The following is a 21,625-nucleotide window of genomic DNA, read 5'->3' as shown; positions in this document are numbered from 1 at the left end:
GGACCAGAGATGCAATCTGTATTTCTTCATGTTTAAGTGGGTCTGCACCATGGAAACCAATTTTGCGAGTAGTAGGGCGCCACAGAGCTCAAGTCGAGGTAGACTTAGCGTTTTTAGAGGAGCCACCTTAGCTTTAGCTACTAATAAGTGGCTTGTGGTCGCGTTATCGCTTTGTGTGCGCACATATAAAGTGGCACAGTATGCCTTCTCAGAGGCGTCACAGAAGCCGTGTAATTCGACTTTGTGTTCGGGGGAATAGTTTACCCACCGTGGGATTTGTATCTGTGAGATATCGTTTAGATTGCTCGTGAACTGTGACCACTTTTCTAAACGAAGTGGTTTTACTTGTTCGTCCCAGTCGGTCCCATCTAGCCATAATTCTTGTATCAGGATTTTGGCTTGTATCATAATTGGCGATAGCCATCCTGCGGGGTCAAAAAGTTTTGCCACAGAGGAGAGAATTTGGCGTTTTGTAATGGCGGATAAAGCGGATATGGACTCAGTTGTGTATGAGAACTGGTCCGATATCGCATTCCATTGGATGCCCAGAGTTTTTGTTGTACTTTCCTTTTCGAAAACAAGGAAATTAGTGTCCAACAAATTTTCTTTTGGTATGTTTTTTAATATATTTGGGTGATTTGCCGTAATCTTTTTTAATGGAAACCCTGCGGTTTTAAGGGCTCTTATAACCTGTGATAAGGATTCGTATGCTTGTGGAAGACTGTGACTTCCAGACAAAATGTCGTCAACATACGTTTGCGTTTTTAACACCTGGGTTGCCAGAGGGAGTTCTGACTTGGTGTTTTCTGCCAATTCGTGCAGTGTCCGAATGGCTAAGTATGGGGCACAGTTGACGCCAAAGGTAACTGTTTTTAACTTAAAGTCGCGTAGTGGACTGGTGGGGGATTTTCTGAAAATAATTCTTTGAAAATCTTGATCGTCTTTATGTACGACTATTTGTCTATACATTTTCTCGACGTCCCCGTTGAATACGTATTTGAATATACGCCAGTTTAAAATAAGTAGCATTAAGTCAGGTTGGAGCGTGGGTCCCGTAAACAGGATATCGTTTAGGGAATTCCCCGAGCTAGTGGATCTTGAGGCGTTGAAGACAACTCTTACTTTAGTTGTTTTTTTATCTGGCTTTACTACTGCATGATGTGGCAAGTAAAATGAGTAGTATTTACTTTGTATGATTTTTTCGCCAGCGCTGACTTCCTCCATATGGTTTAAATGGAGGTATTCTTCTACGACTCTATCATATTCTGGTTTCAGCTCGCCTTTTTTTTTTGTAGGTTTTTTTCCATACTTAAAAACTGTTTGATAGCAGAGGTGCGGGAATGACCTAAGGCGAGTGTGCGGGGAAATTCTGGCTTTAGTGGTAGTCGTACGACGTACCGGCCATCATCCGATCGAGTAGTTGTGGTTTTGTAAAAATTCTCACAATATCGATCTTCAGGGGTTGTGATTGATACGGGGGGGAGTTCTTCTAACTCCCAAAATTTTCTTAATTGCGAATTGAGGTATTCGTTGGAGATTTCCTCAACTTGAGTTGTCATCGTGGCAACTGGTTCCGCAACTAGTCCACTTAGGACCCATCCGAAAATGGTATTTTGCGCCAGAAGTGTTTTTGTAATTTTCTCAATACCTTCGAGTATTATCTGTGGTATGAGATCGCTGCCTAATAGAAGATCTATTTGAGCGGGAGTGTTGCAGTTGGGGTCTGCTAATTTAAGGTGTGAAACCTTTTGCCAATGCTTGCTATTTATATGATAGCTTGGAAGCATGTTTGTTAATTGCGGTAAGACAATAGCTTCTGCTTGTATGCGCTTATCCGCTTTGGGGGAAAAGAGGGTAATGGGGCAGATTTTATTTGAGTTTTGAACAACTCTTCCGCCCATTCCCGTGATTTCAAAATTGGCCAGTTTTGTTGGCAACTGTAGCCTGTTTTGTGCCCGAGACGCTATGAAAGATCGTTGTGATCCTTGGTCTATTAGGGCTCTGAGTTTAAACAGCTCTCCTCGGTGTTCGATGGAGACGACTGCTGTAGGTAGTAATACTCTACTGTTGCTTTCGCTATGTAGCGTTTGGGTTTTTAACGCCTTTGAGCAGCATGGTGCTTCTTGGCTGTTTTCTGAATTTGTTGTTGCAACTAAACCTGTTGCTCTTTTTATGTTTGCGCTGTTTGGGGGTGAGCTGGAAAAATTGGTAATGTGTAACATCGAATGATGTCGTTTATGGCAATAAACGCAATTAAATTTGCTTTCACAATCTTTAAGCATGTGTGCATGTGATAAGCAGTTTGTGCAAAGTCTTTTTGACTTTACAAAATTGTTTCGGTCAATTATATTTAATTTCTTAAATTTTTCGCAAGATTTAAGTTTATGTCCCCCTGTGCACAATTCGCATGACGTTTGTTTGTATTGTTCAGATGTGAACGTTTGATTTTTGAAGAAGCTTCTATTTGAATTGTTGTTGCTACTGGCTTGGGATCTTTGGAAGCTTCTATTAAGGTCATGGGAAATACCTTTTGGTTTAGTTATCTTTTTGTCAATTCTTTCTGCGATTTCATACTGGGTAGTTAGGAAATCTTGCATTTGCTGCCACGTGGGGCATTTTTTCCTTGATGAGAGAGATTGTTCCCATAGCAATAACGATTTTTCTGATAATGCGGCGGTGCATATATTTATCAGAATTGGGTCCCAATTGTCTGTGGGAATATTTTGTGTCGCTAAAACCGACAAACAGTTGGAAACAGTGGATTGAAGTTTCATATATTCTTCACTTGTCTCCTTTTGAATTTTGGGCAAGTTCATTAATATCGTTATTTGCTTATCTACCAGTATTCGTTCGTTTTCGTACCTTGATCTCAGAGCTTCCCAAGCCAAATGGAAATTGTCGTCATTTAATGCGAACTGTTTTACGATGACGCCTGCTTGTCCTTTTGTTTTGTATCTGAGGTGATACAACTTTTGAGCATTTGATAATTTCGGATGGTTTATGTAAACAGCTGTGAACATGTCCCGGAAGGACGGCCATTGTTCATAACCACCATGGAAAATTTGGGGTTTTGGGGACAGTTTGATTGTATGTATGTGCGTGTGTGCGTTTGTGGGCTTTCCTCCCAGTGTGTGCGTTTGTGGCCTCTTCTCCCAGTCCTTTTGTTGCGGTGAATTTTGGTGAGATGCTGATGCTGTGTAGTTTTTTTTTTTTTTGTTTATTACTTCGCGCCCGTTTTTTGGTGGTTACTTTTTATGTATATTTTTTTTTGTTAGAACCGGCTTCGCGCCCGCTATTTAATTTATTTCTTTATTTCGCGCCCGCTCTTTTTATTATATATGCATGTATGTATGTATGTATTTTTGTAGTTTGCACTTTCGTTTTTGGTTTTTCTTTTTCCTTTGGAGGGCAAATGCTTTGCCTAGTTTCGCACTTATGTATGTATGTATTTATGTATATGTATGTCGCCACTGCTCTCTTATTTGGTCATTGCCTCACTTTTTTCTTCACAGTTAAAACGCACTTTTGTCACAGCATAATTTGGTTTTTTTTTTTTTTTTTTGGTTTTCCAAGCTTTTTCACTTGGCGTATGTTAAAAATATGCACTGATATTATATTTGTCACTCAGCACTTTTTTTTTTTTTTTATTTTTCCATAGTGCCTTTCACTATGGCTCGAAGGACCATGTTCATTCTGCACCTTTCTTTCACCACTTACCTCGGCACTCAACACTTTATCTAACCGGCAAATGTTTAATAAAATAGACACTCGATTTTGGGTTTCTGTTACCGCGAAATATATTTCGGATGCGGAATAGATTAACGTACAAAGGTAGTAATGAAAAGATAAAAATGATGCTGCGACGGACGTTTGCTCGGTGCGAGATCGATGTAAAAAAGGGAAGGTCGTCCTCTCGAGCGGTCGGTTTTGATTGTTGGGTAGTGTAGAGTTGTGGTGTATATACGTGTGTAGTAGTGGGTGGTGTCTTCTTGTGGAATGTCTGCATGTGTGGTGTCTTTAGATGTGGACCGCGTTAGTGTGGTGTGTTGTCGTGTGGTTGTTCAGTGTCTGGTGTTCAGAAGAGAGAGCTAACTCATCTAGCCAGAGCTAAAGCTAATAAAAGTGTATTAAAGAGTCCTAATGTTCTCGCTTATAATCAGAATTGCTAAAATTTTATTTAATACATATTTTAGTAAGCAAATTCCTGTATTTTGTATCTTTTTTAGCAAAAACATGAAAAAGAATCATCGAAACTGAACATCAGAGGATCTAAACATGCAGAGGTGATGCCTGGTCGAAATAGTGTGAACGACGACTGTGACTTAAAAAACATGCATCTGCATCAGTTGGGCGCTCTTGTTTCAGCTGGATTTGAGGTTTCAGCCTTAGTAGGTGAAAACATATTAATCACCAGCAGCACTGCAAAAAACGAGCATATAACATTGGCCTTAAACAACAGTGGCATTATTGATGAGTTCGATTCAAATAACCTCCGATCTAATATCAATAGGGGCTGCGATATTGCTAAAAAAAATGATCCCAAAGATTCAAACATTGATAATAGTAAAATAACAATACGATTGAATCAAGCCACGCTTGCTCCAAGTGAACAACAGAAACAATACCATCAACAAATGGCCAAACTATGTTCACATAGATCGTCAAGTGAAAACCGTAGTTCTGGGAAGGATGAAAATAAGTAAGTTGCGTAAATTTTACCAGCAATTAAATGTACTTGTGCTCAGTCGATTTATTCCAATTTGTTTTGGAGTTAGCACTTTTATAAATCGTTAAATTACATATATTTTTGATACAGCTCATTTTTAATAGAAACATGTGAAATATTTCGGGAAAATTTTACAATAAAGAAATAAAAAAGGGAAAATGTAATATTATTCTTCTTATTGCAGGCGTAAACACCGCTTATCAAAGGCGAGTTAACTAAAGTGCGGCAGTTATTTCTTCTTTTTGGTATTTGGCGCCAATAGGAGATACCAAGTGCAGCCAAGTCCTTTTCCTTCTGATCTCTCCAACGGAGTTGAGGACTTTCTCTTCCTCTGCTTCCACCGGCGGGTACTGCATAGAATACTTTTAAAGCTGGTTTGTTCTTATCCATTCCAACAACATGACCAGCCAGCGTAGACATTGTCTCTTGTATCGTTGAACTATCTATTGACCGTGGTATTCGCTACAAAGCACCACACATTTTTAGCAATATCTTTCAGTTGTTGCGAATGTCCATCCCTCATCAGCATATAGTACAACGGGAATGATGAGACTTGTAGAGTTTAGGCTTTGTATGTCGAAAGAGGGCTTTACTTTTCAATTTCCTGTTCAGTCGAAAATTGCACCTGTTGGTCACAGTGATTCTTCCTTATTTTTTAAGTTCAGTAGCTCATAATACTTTCTCAAGCAATATAAATGAAGAAGTCAGCTACCTTTGCAAATTATTGTCAAAAATTAAAAAACTTAAAATTAATTATAATTATTTATGTAAAACAAAACTTAAAAGTTACTAAACCGATACTAAACCGAGACTTGTAGAGTTTAGGCTTTGTATGTCGAAAGAGGGCTTTACTTTTCAATTTCCTGTTCAGTCGAAAATTGCACCTGTTGGTCACAGTGATTCTTCCTTATTTTTTAAGTTCAGTAGCTCATAATACTTTCTCAAGCAATATAAATGAAGAAGTCAGCTACCTTTGCAAATTATTGTCAAAAATTAAAAAACTTAAAATTAATTATAATTATTTATGTAAAACAAAACTTAAAAGTTACTAAACCGATTTGGGACGCTAAAAGAAAAATCTCTGCTTCCTTGCAACGCATGTTTAATATACATATGTATACTATAAGTTTCAAGTCATTCATAAGCCTTGGAAGTGTTACGACGTTTCAACTTCGACCAGTTCAAGTTAATTTCCATTAGTACATTTTTTTACAATACTCATCGAGGCCCTAGTACTGGTCTGATACGCCGCCCTTTTTCATCATTACATCTGTTTTCTTGCAACCCTGGAAATTATTTTTGCACTTTCTTGTTTTTTATCATTGTAATGGTTTTGTACACTTTCAAATAAAGTCAGTCTTTATTATATCCACGGAACTTTAGATTATGCAACCAGGACCCATAAAACTGTGGACGACTGCATATAATAAAGCTAAGTTTTAAAGTTCGAGAACATTTCAACGCATTCTTATATGCAGTAGCTCAAAGAAATAGGCACAGGCACAGTCTACCAGCATCTTATGAAACATTTAATATTGATTTTCACAGATCATGTTGTTTGAGAATGAAGAATGTTCGACTTCGAAAATTTGTCTCGCGTTTTAGGAGCGCACAGGAAAACAATAATATGATTTACATAAAGAAAAAACAAAATCAACCATACCTAGATCGAAATTTGGCAAATTCAAAGCATTGGTAGCTATCGGTGCGGTAAGGCGGGAAAAAATGAAAATCATGTCAATCGGTCGCTTCGTTTCATAACGGGGCATCTCGACAGGATAGAATTTATAGAATACTAACTGTCAAACGTATTGCTATTGCCATTGCCAAATCTGTATGTGGGCATTTGCTATCATAATATAATCATTTGCGCAAAGGTGTAGGGTAGGTAGGTTCGAGCTGATGTAGCGAATGCTTTGAGCTCTTGAATAATTTATTTTATCACTTGCGAAATGATGTCGGTTATGTAGCTGATGTAACGCACGTTTTGAGCTTTTGAACTCCTTAAATCTTTTATGTGGAAAATAAAAAAAGGATAAAGATCCTTTTTTTACAAATGTATTTCTAGGAAAAATAAGAATTCATATTTTTGGACTACTATATAATAATTGTGCTTAAGCATTCCTATATAAACAATGTAATATTTATTTTATATTCATGAGCATTACTTACGCCTCCTTTACACTACTCGCGTAGTTAAACGTATTTCTCAAAGTAACACAATGTCGGAAGTAAAAAAGAAAAGATATCAATACTGTGCGGAATACATTAAATTCGGATTCATTGAAAATCCCACAAACCCATCCTCGTCTTTGTGTCTTCTATGTCTAAAAACACTTTCGAATGAAGCAGTGAAGCCTTCAAGACTGCAAGATCATTTGAATAAAATGCATCCAGATAAGAGAGACAAGAATGTAGCATATTTTCAAGACCTAGAGAGGAAGCATAATACTCATCCAAGTGTAGCAAAACTATTTTCGGCGGCTGCTAAGCAAGATGACGACGGACTTCGAGCTTCGTACAATATCTCTTTGTTAATTGCTCAAAAAGGCAAACCACATAACATCGGATAAGAGTTAATATTGCCAGCAATAAATGAAGTAATAACTACCGTGCTTCATAAACCGGCCGCAGATATTATCCGAAAAATTCCTTTGAGTAATAATTCTGTGCAAAGACGAATTGATGAAATGGCTGAAAACATTGAAGAATCATTGTACGATCACCTGAGGTCAAGTCAATTTTCAATTCAGCTGGATGAGTCCACTTTACCAACTAACGAAGCATTGTTGTTCTCTTTCGTGAGTTTTATTAAAGATGAGAAAATATGTGAAGAACTATTATTTGATAGAAATTTAGAGACCGATACAAAAGGCGAAACCATATTCAATATATTGGAAAAGTTTTGCGATGAGAAAGAAATTCCTTTGAAAAATATTATTTCAGTTGCTACGGATGGCGCTCCAACTATGACAAAGTGCCATAAAGGCTTCATAGCGTACTTAAAAAATAAAATTCCAGATGTCCTTGGTGTCCATTGCGTTTTTCATAGACAACATTAAGTTGCTAGAAACTTAAGTGAAAAACTATTTCAATCACTGCAATATGTCATCAAAGCAGTCAATAAAATCTGCAACAGCTCTTTGAATGATAGATTATTTCATCAGCTTTGTGTTACTAATGACGAGGATTTCAATCGTTTGTTGTTTCATACTGAAGTGTTTGACTCTGTTATAGAGTTCTTGGAAACTGAAGATACAGAATTTCAAGACAAGCTCATAACATCAAAGAATGATAGAGCTTACATGACAGACCTGTATAAATTGTTCATCGACATGAATCTCCAACTGCAAGGCGATAAACTAAATTTGATTAAACAAAAAACGTCGTTGCTGCTTTCGCAGCCAAACTGCTTCTACACAAAAAGAATCTAGGCAGACGCGAGTTTCACAATTTTCCGAATTTATCAGTATCATGCAGTAACGACGAATTGTTTGCCTACTGCCAACATTTGGAAAACCTCCACATTGACTTCACCGAACGATACCTGGACATTTTGAACTTGGAAATACCAGACTGGGTGTTGGATCCGTTTTCAAATGTCAACACAGCAATCTCACCTCAGCTAGAAGAAGAACTTATAGAAATGACAACAAACGAGGAAATAAAAATCAAGTTCAAAAATGGTTACCAAGAATTTTGGCTACAAAAACCGATCTCGCAATTGTACCCTGGATTGTGGTCAATCATTCAACGATTCTTGATAGCATTCCCATCGTCATATTTGTGTGAACGTGGATTTAGTGCTGTGACAACACTGCTTACTAAAAATAGAAATCGTTTGCTTGTTACCGAACGTGGCGACTTGCGACTGTTCTTGAGTAAATTGGAACCTGATATTAACAAACTTATTAAACAGCATCAGATTCATCCTTCACATTAGTTTTTATATATGGATCGATTATTTTAGTTTTATTTTTAATAAAATATTCTCTGTTTTAATACTATAAAGTTGTGTTTCAATAATCATTCTTATTGGCAGGTGAGCCCGTAAGAGTTAACTTGAGACCTAAGCGCCGCACAGTGGTGCCAGAGCGGAAAAAAAGGATTTTTTTATCATTCCAAATTTGTACCATCTTTTCAATTTAAGCTAAGAACTAATCAAATAACATTATCCGAATACTTGGCCTTGATATATTCAATGGTTTTTTGTTGGGAGAGCTTCAAAGTCCAACAAAGTATCAACGCAAAGTTACTCAGAAAAATGTGATGAATATTGCAAAGGTTAAAACTCAAAAGTTAACCATAAAATATCAATTGCAAAGTTTTTATTTATTAAAACCAATGTTATAGATGTGATTTACATCATCAAATGTATACTTTCTTTTACAAGATTTTTTTTAATATGACGTTTTTTCATGGTCCAAAAAAATCATATATTTCACAACTTCAACAGAATATAACTATTGTGTGCAGGAGCGCGCAGGTTAGCCACTTACACAAAATAAACTTTAAAATCTCCTTAATTTATAGAAAAAAAATCAGTTGCAATTAGCTGCCAATTCATGAGTAATTAGCATTTTAACCTACTGCAACTGCGTTGTTTTTTGCTTGATTCCTTGCTTTGTTTTTTTTTGCCTGCTTCGCTGCTTTGTTTTTTTGCCTGCTTCGTTGTTTTGTTTGTTTTTTTGATTGTTCGGTTTGTTGTTATTTTTTGGAGTTGTCTCTCGTTATACAACAACAACAAAATACTAGTTTAGATGCATTATATTATTTGAACTAATTACACAGTACAACAGCTAATCTGGGGGGTGAGAAATTCCAAGTCAGGGTGATGGTACTAGGTCAGTATAGTAAAACCCTCAAAGGGTTTGGCGTTCGTATGTGTCGTATGTGATACCTAGAGAAGTGCAAACGGGTGAAAAAAATTAACAAAACACGAAATTTTGAAATGGCAAAAGAAATAAAATATTGTGATACTGCAGAAATTTATATTGAATATATAAATATTATTATATTATTTTACTATATGCCAATGACGGTACATAAAGTTTTAATGCATGGAAGTAAAATTGTTTCATCCTCTATTTTACCATTGGGCATGCTATCAGAGGAGGCTCAAGAAGTTCGTAACAAAGATTACAAGAAATATAGGCTTAATCATTCTAGAAAATGCGACAGAATTTCTACAAATCAAGATGTAATCCACTTGCTTTTAGCTTCATCGGATCCTTTTATTAATGGTTTTAGAACAAATCCCAAAAATAAAACTTTAGAATTGGACGATGATGTTAAAAAATTACTTGTTGAATAAATAATTAATAATATATGATCATTTTTGAATATTTATTGGTTATGTTATATGGGAGGTGGGCGTAGTTGTGGGCGGACTTGTTTCATTTTTAGAAAAATAATAATTTTCATTGATTCAAATCCGTTTGACAATTTTTAACAGTCTAGCTGTGATAACAGCGAAAATATTGCAACTTTTGTGATTATATTATATGAGAGATGGGCGTAATTGTGGGCGGATTTGCTTTATTTTTTCTGGACAAGCTTATATTTACAAAATATTACACTGTAGAAAATTTTGTTACTGTAGGATGATTTTTGATTTTTGTGTTATATGGGAGGTGGGCGTGGTTGTGGGCGGATTTTAACAAACATTTTTTTTTTCATCTAATTTGGCAATATGAGAGATGTGTGCCAAATTTCAAAGCCCTACCTCGATTCCTTCTATTTTTTGCCGCGGCTTGTATGAAGCGGCACCACTGTGCGCCGTTGTATGTATGTTACCTACTGCGCTTAGGTTTCAAGTTGCTGGTTATTGTAAAAGTTTCGTTTAGAATTCTCCGTTAATATACATATATAGGTCACAGTAATTAATTTGAAGTTATAGTGGTTTTTAAATAGGTGAAAAAATGGGGCCGCTAAAAAATATTTATTCTCAAAGTGGGCGGTAGACAAAATAAGTTTGGGAACCACTGAACTAAAAGCTAGCGGATAAAGCTAGCTTATAATATTTTCCGAGATCGATGATTGGACATTTAAATAAAACATTTAAAAGTGGTTTTAGGTTTTGTTTTTAATAAAATAAATGTTTTACTCGTAAAATGTGTTACAAAACTCGTCTGCACTTAACCGCAACAAAACCATTAATCAAATCTTCGCAATCCAATTTGCTTAAAAAATCAGCTTCTATGTTAAGCAAAGCAAGATCGTTTAACCTCTGCTCCGTCACTGTTGTGCGTAAATAGTTTTTCACGCTCCGCAAACAAGAAAACGATCTTTCTCCAGTACATTTACTGGCAGGTGTACGCACACATACGAAGAGCAATATCCACGTTTGGGTAAATGGTTTGAAGACCTTCGGTTCGTAACCATTTCAACAAACTGACTGCACTCTTTCGCTCCTCATTTTTTATGCTGCAGTGAAATCGTCTTCTAAGTCATTAGAATAAATCATTTGCAATGCCTTGGCCTTATCTTCGACTTTTGAGATGTTTAGATTCGTCAGGTTGGTATTAAAGTAAAATTTATTGTAGAGTAATTTATAAGCATCCCGACGTCTTTTCAGTTCTTCTGACAATGTATCAATTACTACTAAAAAAGTATTTATTCTAAAATTTTCACGGCCATTTTCTTGTTGCATCTCTTCACCTGTATTTGTCTCGCCAGGAAGTAGCTTACGCTTTCGATTGCGTCGAAAATCTTTTTTCGTATTCTGTTTCGACAACAAAATGTAAAAGGACAGTTTTCTAATGTCAATTTTCACACTCTGAAGTCTTTTTTTCCCCAAGAAACAGTCTGAAAAACGTTCCAGTTTCAAAAATTCTCTCTTGTTTCGACAACAAAATGTATTAAAGCCTCGTACAGTTCTATGACAATGGTAATGTCAATTTTCACCGGAAAGGGGTGAAATTTCCTTTATTTTTGCTTGCAGGCCATTATAATTGCCTGACATGTTAGCTGCGTTGTGATATGATTGCCCGCGGCAGTTTGAAATGTCAACTCCCAATTCAGTTAAAGTTGAAGTAACAGCATCTGTCATTTGTTGTGACTTGTGATTTGTGGCCTGTGTTTGGAATAAACTTGAGAAACCGTTCTACAGGTGATACATTAGGCAGGACATATCTGATTACATAAGCGAGCTGGTCTCCCTGAGACATATCCGGCGTCGAGTCAATGATCAGAGAAAAATATTTTGCTGTTAATATTTCCATTACAATTTTTCCAAAACTTTGTTTCCCATAAGTCGAATGAACTCTTCGCATGTTGATGAAGAAAGATAACTCGTAAATCCTGAGCCTGGATTTCCATAACGTGTAATGTGTTTAGCTAAGAACGGATCGAACTCAGCGATAAGCTCTACGGACATTAAATAATTTCCATTGTGGATTGATCTAAATTTTTCGTCGTGTCCTCTAAAAGGCAAACCAAGTGTTTTACGCATACAACTACTCTTTTCAGAATGTTTTTCCAGTAATTTATTTCTCATCTAATTGCATTGTTAATGCGCGGTCAATGCCACCTAATACGTTGCTTCGTTCTTTCATATGCAGAACAGATAATTTGTGAGTAGGCGAATTCTCATGAGTTGACACTCGATGATATGAATTTTTCCAGTCATTGAAACCTTGTCTTGTCTTGTTTTGTCGAACTGACTCTCCCCGCCATTAAAAAGCAAACAAGGGCCACAAAAACACATCCAGTACTTTTTGAATAAATTAGTCACTTTCGCGGAACTTTTTCACCATTTTGAAGCTGACGTTCGAATAAATGTCTCGACAACTGTCGCGCTTTATCTTTGTAAATGCGCTCATTCTTGGGAAAATCATTTTGGATGTTTTGATTGGCTCCGTTCTTACAAATGTGATCACGCGTGAACTCGTCGATTGCCCATTTAGCTGGATCGTCGTTGATTTCGTAGAGCTCATGGTCCGGAGGATTGGGCCACACTCCTACTCCTGCCACTCCTAGTACGAGTGGGATATCTTCGGCTTATTCTTTTGATATATTTGCCACATTGATCAAAGTATTTTCACAGCGGCGCAACGCACCGCATGCGCGTCCGCACTAGCTTGACTGACACGCGCGTAATAACAATAGGTTAGGTACCTAAGTACCTATTCTTCCTAGATACTTTATATGTACGATGTACGAAATTATTTATACTTTGATACGCAAAAATAGTGATTTAGGAAGATTATATAAGCATACGGTTAAGATACTTTGCATTTGAGTTATTTTTTGTTAATCTTGTTGTTTTCAGTGATTTTTTTGGCACGATTTGCCGCCCTTAATATCTGGCCGCCCTAGGCCCGGACCTACTGGGCCTTAGGGCAAATCCGCCACTGGCTACAGGTTGTTAAAATTACCGGCATCGGTTACCCTGCGAAATTCGAAATGAATTAAGCCGTGATTATGAGCAGTGACGATAAAGTGATATTATCGGGTGATTTTTTAAGAGCTTGATAACTTTTTTTTAAAAAAAACGCATAAAATTTGCAAAATCTCATCGGTTCTTTATTTGAAACGTTAGATTGGTTCATGACATTTACTTTTTGAAGATAATTTCATTTAAATGTTGACCGCGGCTGCGTCTTAGGTGGTCCATTCGGAAAGTCCAATTTTGGGCAACTTTTTCGAGCATTTCGGCCGGAATAGCCCGAATTTCTTCGGAAATGTTGTCTTCCAAAGCTGGAATAGTTGCTGGCTTATTTCTGTAGACTTTAGACTTGACGTAGCCCCACAAAAAATAGTCTAAAGGCGTTAAATCGCATGATCTTGGTGGCCAACTGCCCATGCATCCCGAAAAATGCACTGTTTGGTGTGGTTTGTACGCTGGTGGAATCATTGGACCGTATTTTTTCAAAGATGCTGTTGGACGCAACGTTACGGTGAATGGCGATCGCTATCGTTCGATGCTAACAAACTTTTTGTTGGCAAAAATGGAAGAACTGAACTTGGTTGACATGTGGTTTCAACAAGATGGCGCTACATGCCACACAGCTCGCGATTCTATGGCCATTTTGAGGGAAAACTTCGGAGAACAATTCATCTCAAGAAATGGACCCGTAAGTTGGCCACCAAGATCATGCGATTTAACGCCTTTAGACTATTTTTTGTGGGGCTACGTCAAGTCTAAAGTCTACAGAAATAAGCCAGCAACTATTCCAGCTTTGGAAGACAACATTTCCGAAGAAATTCGGGCTATTCCGGCCGAAATGCTCGAAAAAGTTGCCCAAAATTGGACTTTCCGAATGGACCACCTAAGACGCAGCCGCGGTCAACATTTAAATGAAATTATCTTCAAAAAGTAAATGTCATGAACCAATCTAACGTTTCAAATAAAGAACCGATGAGATTTTGCAAATTTTATGCGTTTTTTTAAAAAAGTTATCAAGCTCTTAAAAATCACCCGATAGAAGCCGAGCGAATTGGTAGTTTGTTATATTTAAAAATATTGAAAAGTTTCGCGAATTTGGCGAATACAAAACACAATGTTGATTTGTGGCATTACAGAATGCAACATGTTAACGAGTGTGATTTGAAATTTATAGCAAATAGTTCGGTACACGGGTTGAAATCTATACAAACTGAGAAACTATCTGACTGTTAAATTTATATGCTATTGCGCCCGATACAGTGTAGAGTATTTTTCCTAAAGCGGAAGTCAGATGTGCTTAATGTTGTCAAACAATACTATATAAAGAGAAAAGTAAAACATTTACGCGAAAGAAAATTTAAGCATTTTAATCCGACAATGCAACGATGAATTTGATACATTTTTAAATGAGTGCGAAATAAAGCACCATATGGCGTAAATATGGAAGCATGCGGCGTGGCGTATATGAAATAATTTGGTATGAAAACGTGTAAAATTCCTGAGACATGAATGTTTGACTCTTGCGCGGATCCCTGTATATTTGTTGGCTATTTATACAGGTCAAAGGTTTACCGATCATGTTCAAAAAGTAGGGGTCAACCAACGTTTGTGCTTACGAGGCAGCGATGGCGACCACAAAAAGTATATAATAAATCGATCGCTGACGTCGATTCAGAGGAGAACGCTGTTGATACAGACGGTTTCTTGGAGTTCAACGAAGCGCGTCTTGACGATCCTCATACTTTGACGGCGACATTAAAATCCAAAGACGTGTTTTGCGTTGATAAGGGCGATCGAAAATCTATTTTTGACGCAGTAGAGTAGTGGTGGTGAAAAAGTTCGTGTTCCGTGCTAAATAAATATAAACTAATTTCGACTAGTACTAAAGGGTTACGCTCAAAGCTCAAGGAACTACTTTTATAAAGTTTCTTCTTCAGTTGCACGGTCAACTTCAGTGCGCCTTTTTTCGGCGCAAAGTGCTGAAAAGGATCTCCATGTACATCAGATCCACGAAATCATCGCTGGACGAAAATATCTACAAGCATTCTAGACGAAAATGTCTACAGAGATTTACCAGGTTTGCTTATGAGCGTATTGAAGAATATTCGAGGTGGTCAACCTGTCGGCTTAAAACTGTCGAACTACTGAAGAGTGGCACTAAAAGGAGCAAGTCCAAATTTAATAAAAAAAATCACTGTACGGTTTGTGATAGTCAAGATTAATGTGGTTTCATAAATTATCATTAACCTTTAACGAAAATGAATTAAAGGCAACGAATTTTATCCTTGATTCTACGTGCTTTAGGAACTTTTCGAGCGATTTGGCATTTGGCGCTTTTGATAAGCACTTTTACGTCCGGCTAATTGTGCGCTCAATGTATCTAAAATTCGGTAAAATACACTGATGCGAAAATTTTCAAGACTAAGTAAAGGTTTTATCTAATTCACCCTCAGGATTTAGAAATTTGCCGCCAGTAGGCTATTCAATTTTTGCCGCCCCTATTGACCTCATGCGCTAGTTTAGTTCACAATCATTATTAATTACATTTATTGTGTTAATGAAATTGCAACATTATGATTTGTCCTCTATCGTCCTCATTACATCGTTTTTTTCGTTATTAGGATGATTTTGAACTAGGGAATAGTTGTGTCAGTTTCTAGATTATTTTTACAACCCACGATTTAGTGAAGAGTGTTTAGTGTTGAGCTACAACACTATATAAAAGCACAGCTTATATAAAATAATGTGTAGTCGGTAAACGTTTAATTGTTAAATATTTTTTATTCCACTTACAATATAAAAACAACACGAACAATATCTATTAAATAATCTGTTAACAATCAGGTTAATAGTGACAATGAGATCAATTAAGTTTTACATTAACTTTTTGCGAGATTTTAAATTCGCAAAATTATTAATTATATCGTCGTATGAGATCTTGTTCATTAGTTCTGACTCTATGCACAAAAGAGATAAGGCGTTAAGCTTTTCTTGACTTAAAGTAGATCGTAGATAGTTTTTTACTCGCTTTAAGCAAGAAAAGCTTCTCTCACCTGAACAATTTGTCACTGGTGTACATAGAGCCATACGAAGTGCTATATCCAAGTTTGGATAAATGTTCTCCAAATTCTGTTTTCGTAGAAACAAAGATAGACTTTTCAATGATCCAGAATCTGGTTTTATCAAAATTCTTTCAGAAGAAATGTGACATTGAAAGTGTACGCATTCCTGAACTAAATCAGTTTCTAAATCATTGGGATATATTTTTTCCAAGGAAAGAGCTTTTTCCGTCAGGGTCGTGGGTGTCAACTCACTCATTTTGGTTAGAAATGAAAACTTCTCGTTAAAATCGTTGTAGGCGTTTTGCCGTTTTTCTAACTCGGTCACCAGTCTATCTACGAGGACGAGAAACGTGTTAACTCTGAAACTTTCACTCGCAGTCATTGTAATAACTTCTTCTGATGTTTCATCAAATCTTTTTTTTCTTTTCGGTTGCCTTTTTCCGATTTCTGTTGTGTACTGTTTCGATACGTTTATCTCCATCGCCTTTTCTTCGAAATACTTGAAATTATCTCGTTCAGCTACGAAAAACTTACGAAGTGATTCGTAAAGATCGGCAACGGTGATCAAATCTACGGCGGAAGCCTGAATTTGAACATTCACTTTGTTTATTCTTTCCAAAAAAACATTCCACACAACAACCATTACCGCCGTTTCCAGTTTCTCCAAATTCAAGAGTATTCCCGCCGCTTCTTGTCGCGTTACAGGCTTTTCGGTACAATCGTCTTTGATTGATTCCAAAGTCTTAAGAACTTCGTGCCAAGAATCTCTCAAGCTTTTACACGCGTCCTCCCTCGCTGACCAACGTGTCAGATTCACTCTTTTCAGGGTTTTGCCTTTCCCGATTTCACTCATTAATTTAAGCCAGCGTTGTGTCGAGCTTACAAAAAAAACATAAATTTCCTGTAGCGTCATAAAAAAGCGACATGCTTCTATACACGATTCAGCAGCGGCAGTTGCCACTAAATTCAAAGAATGGGCAGAGCAAGGCACGTAAAATGCGAAAGGTGCTTGATTTCGAATTTTTGCCTGCAAGCCATTGTACATGCCAGACATGTTCGCGGCATTATCATATGACTGCCCACGACAGTCTTCAATATTTATGCCCAGTGTTTCGAGCTCCGAAATAATGACAGAAAACATTTCTTCAGCTTTATGTCCCACCGACGGCAAAAACTTAACAAATCTTTCACACGGTTCGCCTGATTCTAAAACGTATCTAATAACAAGAGTAAGTTGATCTACGTGTGCTATATCTGGTGTTGAATCTATGATTAGAGAAAAATATTTCGCCCTTCGTATCTCGTCTCCAATCTGTTTTGAGACTTTATGACCCATCAAGAGGATAAACTCATCGCAAACGGTCTTTGATAAATAACTGGTACTGCCTGATCCTTGATTCCCAAATCGTTCAATATGACTGGCTAAAAAAGGATCGAATTCCGCTAACAGTTCCAAAATCATACAGTAATTACCGTTATGTGGATCACCGAACTTTTCATTTTTGCCTCTGAAAGCAAGGCCTCTTGAACACAGTCGCTTCACTACCGCAACAACTCTCTTCAGAACATTTCTCCAATATATAATTTCTTCATCAATTTGGACCTGTAGCAAATTGTCGAGTCGGCCATCAATCGCACTCCTAGCTTTCAAACTAAGAATACTAGATTTATGACGTGCAGAGTTTTCATGCTGAGCTACTCGGTGTTCTGCGTTTTTCCAGTCATTAAATCCTTCGTTCTCGAACTGGGTCTTATACTCCAATGGACCGAATGCTAAACAGGGTCCGCAATATATAGATCTTTTTGTTTCAGAATAAACAAGCCAATTTCGGTCTTTCACTTCATGATTTTTCATTTTTCTTTGGAAGATACCCACTGGCAAGAAACGACGTTGATCGGCATATATTTTTTCACTTTGAGAGAAGTCACAATATTTGTTTTGATCGAAGCCGGACCTTGCGATATTCTCCCTTAAAGTATCGTTAATTTCCCATAAAGCTGGATCCTTGTTTACATTTACCGTTGTTAGCACTTGGTCATTTCTTGCACTTGACGTCTGATTTGGGGACGCATCTTCAACTGTAATACTTATTGATGATTCATCTACCGCCTCCTTATCAAAAACATAATTATCCGTTTTTTCGAAAGCAGATTGTTCAACAGGCGACAGTTGTTGTTGGGCCACAGAGCTCAAATCCGTTTCATTTTTTTCAGATTGGATTGTATCAATGCATGTGGTTGAATTTCCTGGTCTAACAACACTGCTTTTACTGTCACTTGTAAGAAAACTGTCAATTTTTATGGTTTTACAGATAATCCGTTCTTGTTCTTTTTTTTAATTTTGGCCTTTTTTTTATACTCAGCTCCACTAAGTCGCTTTCTTCCATCACTCATTCTAACAATTTTTTCTTCAAGAACTGAAACAAAAAAAAACATTGGGAGTTTTATTTCTTGTGCGTAAATAAAGTCCTTTGTTCGGATTTCAGACCACGACTACTTACCTAATATTATAAGCAAAGGAAATAGGTATATCGACGGTTAAGTACCAAACACTGCTATCTACAAAAAAAACCGTTTTGTTTCGTAGATAGCAGTGTTTGGTACTTAACCATCGACATTTAAGTATAATAAAACAAAAAATGTGAATTTCCATGCAAACCTTCCAAAACAGAATCATGTTGAATTACTGATTCGTTGCTGAAGATTTATTGTAATACATTAGAATTTCTTACCTTACTGCACTGGTGATGTGATGTTTTAAAAATTATCTATTCATACAATCCACTAAACAGTCTGAAAAATGAAAGCACACAACCACAGAAAAATGTGCCGGTGAATAACGGTTAATACGTAAGAAGTTATTAGAAACTGCAGGACGCAATCGACCAATGTCACTTTTGTTTTGCTTTTGTTTTGAAGAAAATCCCCGTTTGTATTGCCGCTCTATATCTATCTCTCTCGTTCTCGAACTCAATGCCTATGCCGCCATAGATAACTTGATACGAAACTCTTGGGTTCGAGAGAGAGCTGTCAAAACTTTCATAACATTTGTCAATGATGCCACTGCTGAAAAATATTAGCTTGGGAATTTAATAAATTATACAACACACTAAATTAAACACTTTGAAAATGCATACATATATAAATTCTACAATGCAAAATCATTAATTAATTTACATAAACATTTATTTTGCCAAAATATGTTCGCACAGTTCATTTCACCCTAATTTCGTCAAGTAATTATAACGCTGTTCTTCTGGCATCCCATCTTTTTCACTAACTGCTGGTTGACAGCACCCTGATTGTGTTTTGTTGCCAGCTCAGAAAACAGATCCGCCCGCACGCGGCAACACGATCGCGACGCGAACCGAGCGCGCTCGCTTGTGGTTCGTGCTGTCAATTCGTTCAGCCAGCCAGACACTCTTAGCGAACGGTCATATCATTCGTTCCCGCGCAGCAATGCAAAAACAACTAAGTACCCAAATACATTCATACCTAGTAGTAAATATTTAAATTTTGAAACATATTACACGTTAAATATAATATACGTATTTAATTTAATAAATGGGTCAAATCTCTTTGTGTAGGTATACAATTTTATTTAATTTCTGTAAGACAAAATAAAATGTTTGGGCCAAATTTGCCGCCCCCTAAAATCTGCCGCTCTAGGCTCCAGCCTACTCAGCCTGCTGATAAATCCACATATTATATGTTTAATTTATTTGAGGCTCCTGAAGCTTCTTACTCTCAGCATTAAAATGATCTAAAATAACTTTCCAAACATTGATCACAATTCCGCTGCAATTCCGTAGCTTAAGGTCTTTTAGTTGGTTTTTCTAAACGATTTTGAGCAATAAATTTCAGTGCATTAATTAATTCAGGCCAACGAATTTGAGGAAGGTAAAATTTGTTTGTCTGGTAGATCTCCCAAGGACGTGTTAAAAGAATTATAAAGATTCTGCAAATTGCCTGAAATATTGGTTGCGTTATCATACCATAAAATTTGCTACGACAGTTCATTATATCTAAACCGCTGTTTTCAAGAGATTTTAAAAAGATGTCTTCAATATCCTTACCTTAGACTTGTTTCCATTTTTATTAAAATTGGATTGGAATCAATATGAATTATTTTGAAAAAAAAATAACTTCTCTAACAAATAAATCTTTTGTATTTCAAATACAATCCGAAAGTAAAGTGAAACCCCAATAAGTAAATTCAAACTACATTTTTAATGCTTTAAATATGTAAGAAAACAGTATCTAGTATTATGAAAACAAGATTATTGATTCTGAAATTTCTTTTCAATAGCATTACTTAATAAAATGATGATTTATTATTAAACCCAAAAATTAAGAAGACAATGAAAAAATGTGTTACATATATTATAGTTCACAGTGAATTTTTTATAAATTTAATAAAATTTTGGTATATTACATCTTCGGCTATAAAATTTTTACGTTCCGACCCTGGCCTCACGTGTTTAACTATTTATTATTAAAAAGGATGGAGCCATGTGTAGAAGTTCACGCAAGTGAGGAAAGTTCTCTGATCGCCATTCACTTGCGAGTGGCCAGAAACGATTTTTTTACACATGGCTCAAGCAGCCCACGACTTTCGGTCTTTGACCAAATGTCCTCTGGGTAGCCAGAAAACATCCGCTTGAAGGCGAAACATCCCCTCGACAGTGTTGTGCGCTGGGTTTGGGACCCGCCACGTAAAAACACTACCAAAGAAAAAAAGAAAAAAACAGCCTTTGATGAGAGACCTTCATTTTGATGACGACCATGGCTAACTAATTAAAAATTACGATTTGAGGGCATGCACCTGGGCTGTCCGGTCCCTTAATTAGGAAAGAGCTGCAGCATCCACGAAGAAACATCCCCTAATGGGTTGAGGTTGATCGACTTCGCCGGGGCCCGAAATACGGTTATTTGTAATACTAGACTCCAACATAGGAAAATTCACCAACCCAACTGGCTGTCTCCGGATCCTAAGACTATCAACCAGATTGATCGTGGTGTGATAGACGAAAGAAACGTCTCCAGTGCTTTAGATGTATGTACGCTCCGAGGTTCTAGCATCGACTCTGACCATTTGCTTGTTGCACCCAAGATTTGGACACTTCTCCGTGCAGTAAAAAAAGCACTTCAACAAACACAAGGAAAGTTCGAAATCGAGAAGCTGCAATCGCAACAGACAGCCGAACGATTTTTTAACCAACTTGCATTCCTGCTCTCTAAGAGCACTCGGCTACAACACGGTATAAGGGAATTGTAGGACGGCATTTCAAGCTCCTTACGTATAGCTGCAACAGCTGGTAAGACGAAGAGTGCCGTGTCGCAGCGGAGAGAAAACAGACTGCCACCTAGCAACGTAACGATCGACCACAACACGTGCGGGGAGAAAAAAGATGCGGTGACTTACAGAAGGTTTCAAGACCGGGGCAT

General features: G+C 37.1%; 1 protein-coding gene and 1 long non-coding RNA gene across 6 annotated transcripts in view; one reads left to right on the top strand and one right to left on the bottom strand.

Moving 5' to 3' along the window:
- LOC126765907 (uncharacterized) overlaps positions 1–21,625 on the top strand; it is a 66,491-nt gene that overhangs the window by 20,590 nt on the left and 24,276 nt on the right. For all 5 annotated transcript variants that reach the window (XR_007668627.1, XR_007668629.1, XR_007668628.1 and 2 more), the window contains exon 6: positions 4,227–4,699. Coding sequence is in view for 1 of the 5 variants with exons in the window: in XM_050483582.1 (XP_050339539.1) it covers positions 4,227–4,699 (473 nt within the window). In the remaining 4 variants the exon portion in view is untranslated. The remainder of the gene's footprint in view (positions 1–4,226; positions 4,700–21,625) is intronic.
- LOC126765977 (uncharacterized) lies at positions 4,710–6,490 on the bottom strand. Its single transcript, XR_007668676.1, has 2 exons — positions 6,390–6,490; positions 4,710–5,697 (listed from the first exon to the last, which is right to left on the bottom strand). It is a non-coding gene; the product is annotated as an uncharacterized LOC126765977 (long non-coding RNA).

The sequence above is a fragment of the Bactrocera neohumeralis genome, unplaced genomic scaffold (assembly GCF_024586455.1).
Source record: "Bactrocera neohumeralis isolate Rockhampton unplaced genomic scaffold, APGP_CSIRO_Bneo_wtdbg2-racon-allhic-juicebox.fasta_v2 cluster11, whole genome shotgun sequence".
NCBI lineage: Eukaryota > Metazoa > Arthropoda > Insecta > Diptera > Tephritidae > Bactrocera > Bactrocera neohumeralis.
Note: the sequence above shows the minus strand (reverse complement) of the source record. Positions and strands in the feature narration are given on the sequence as shown.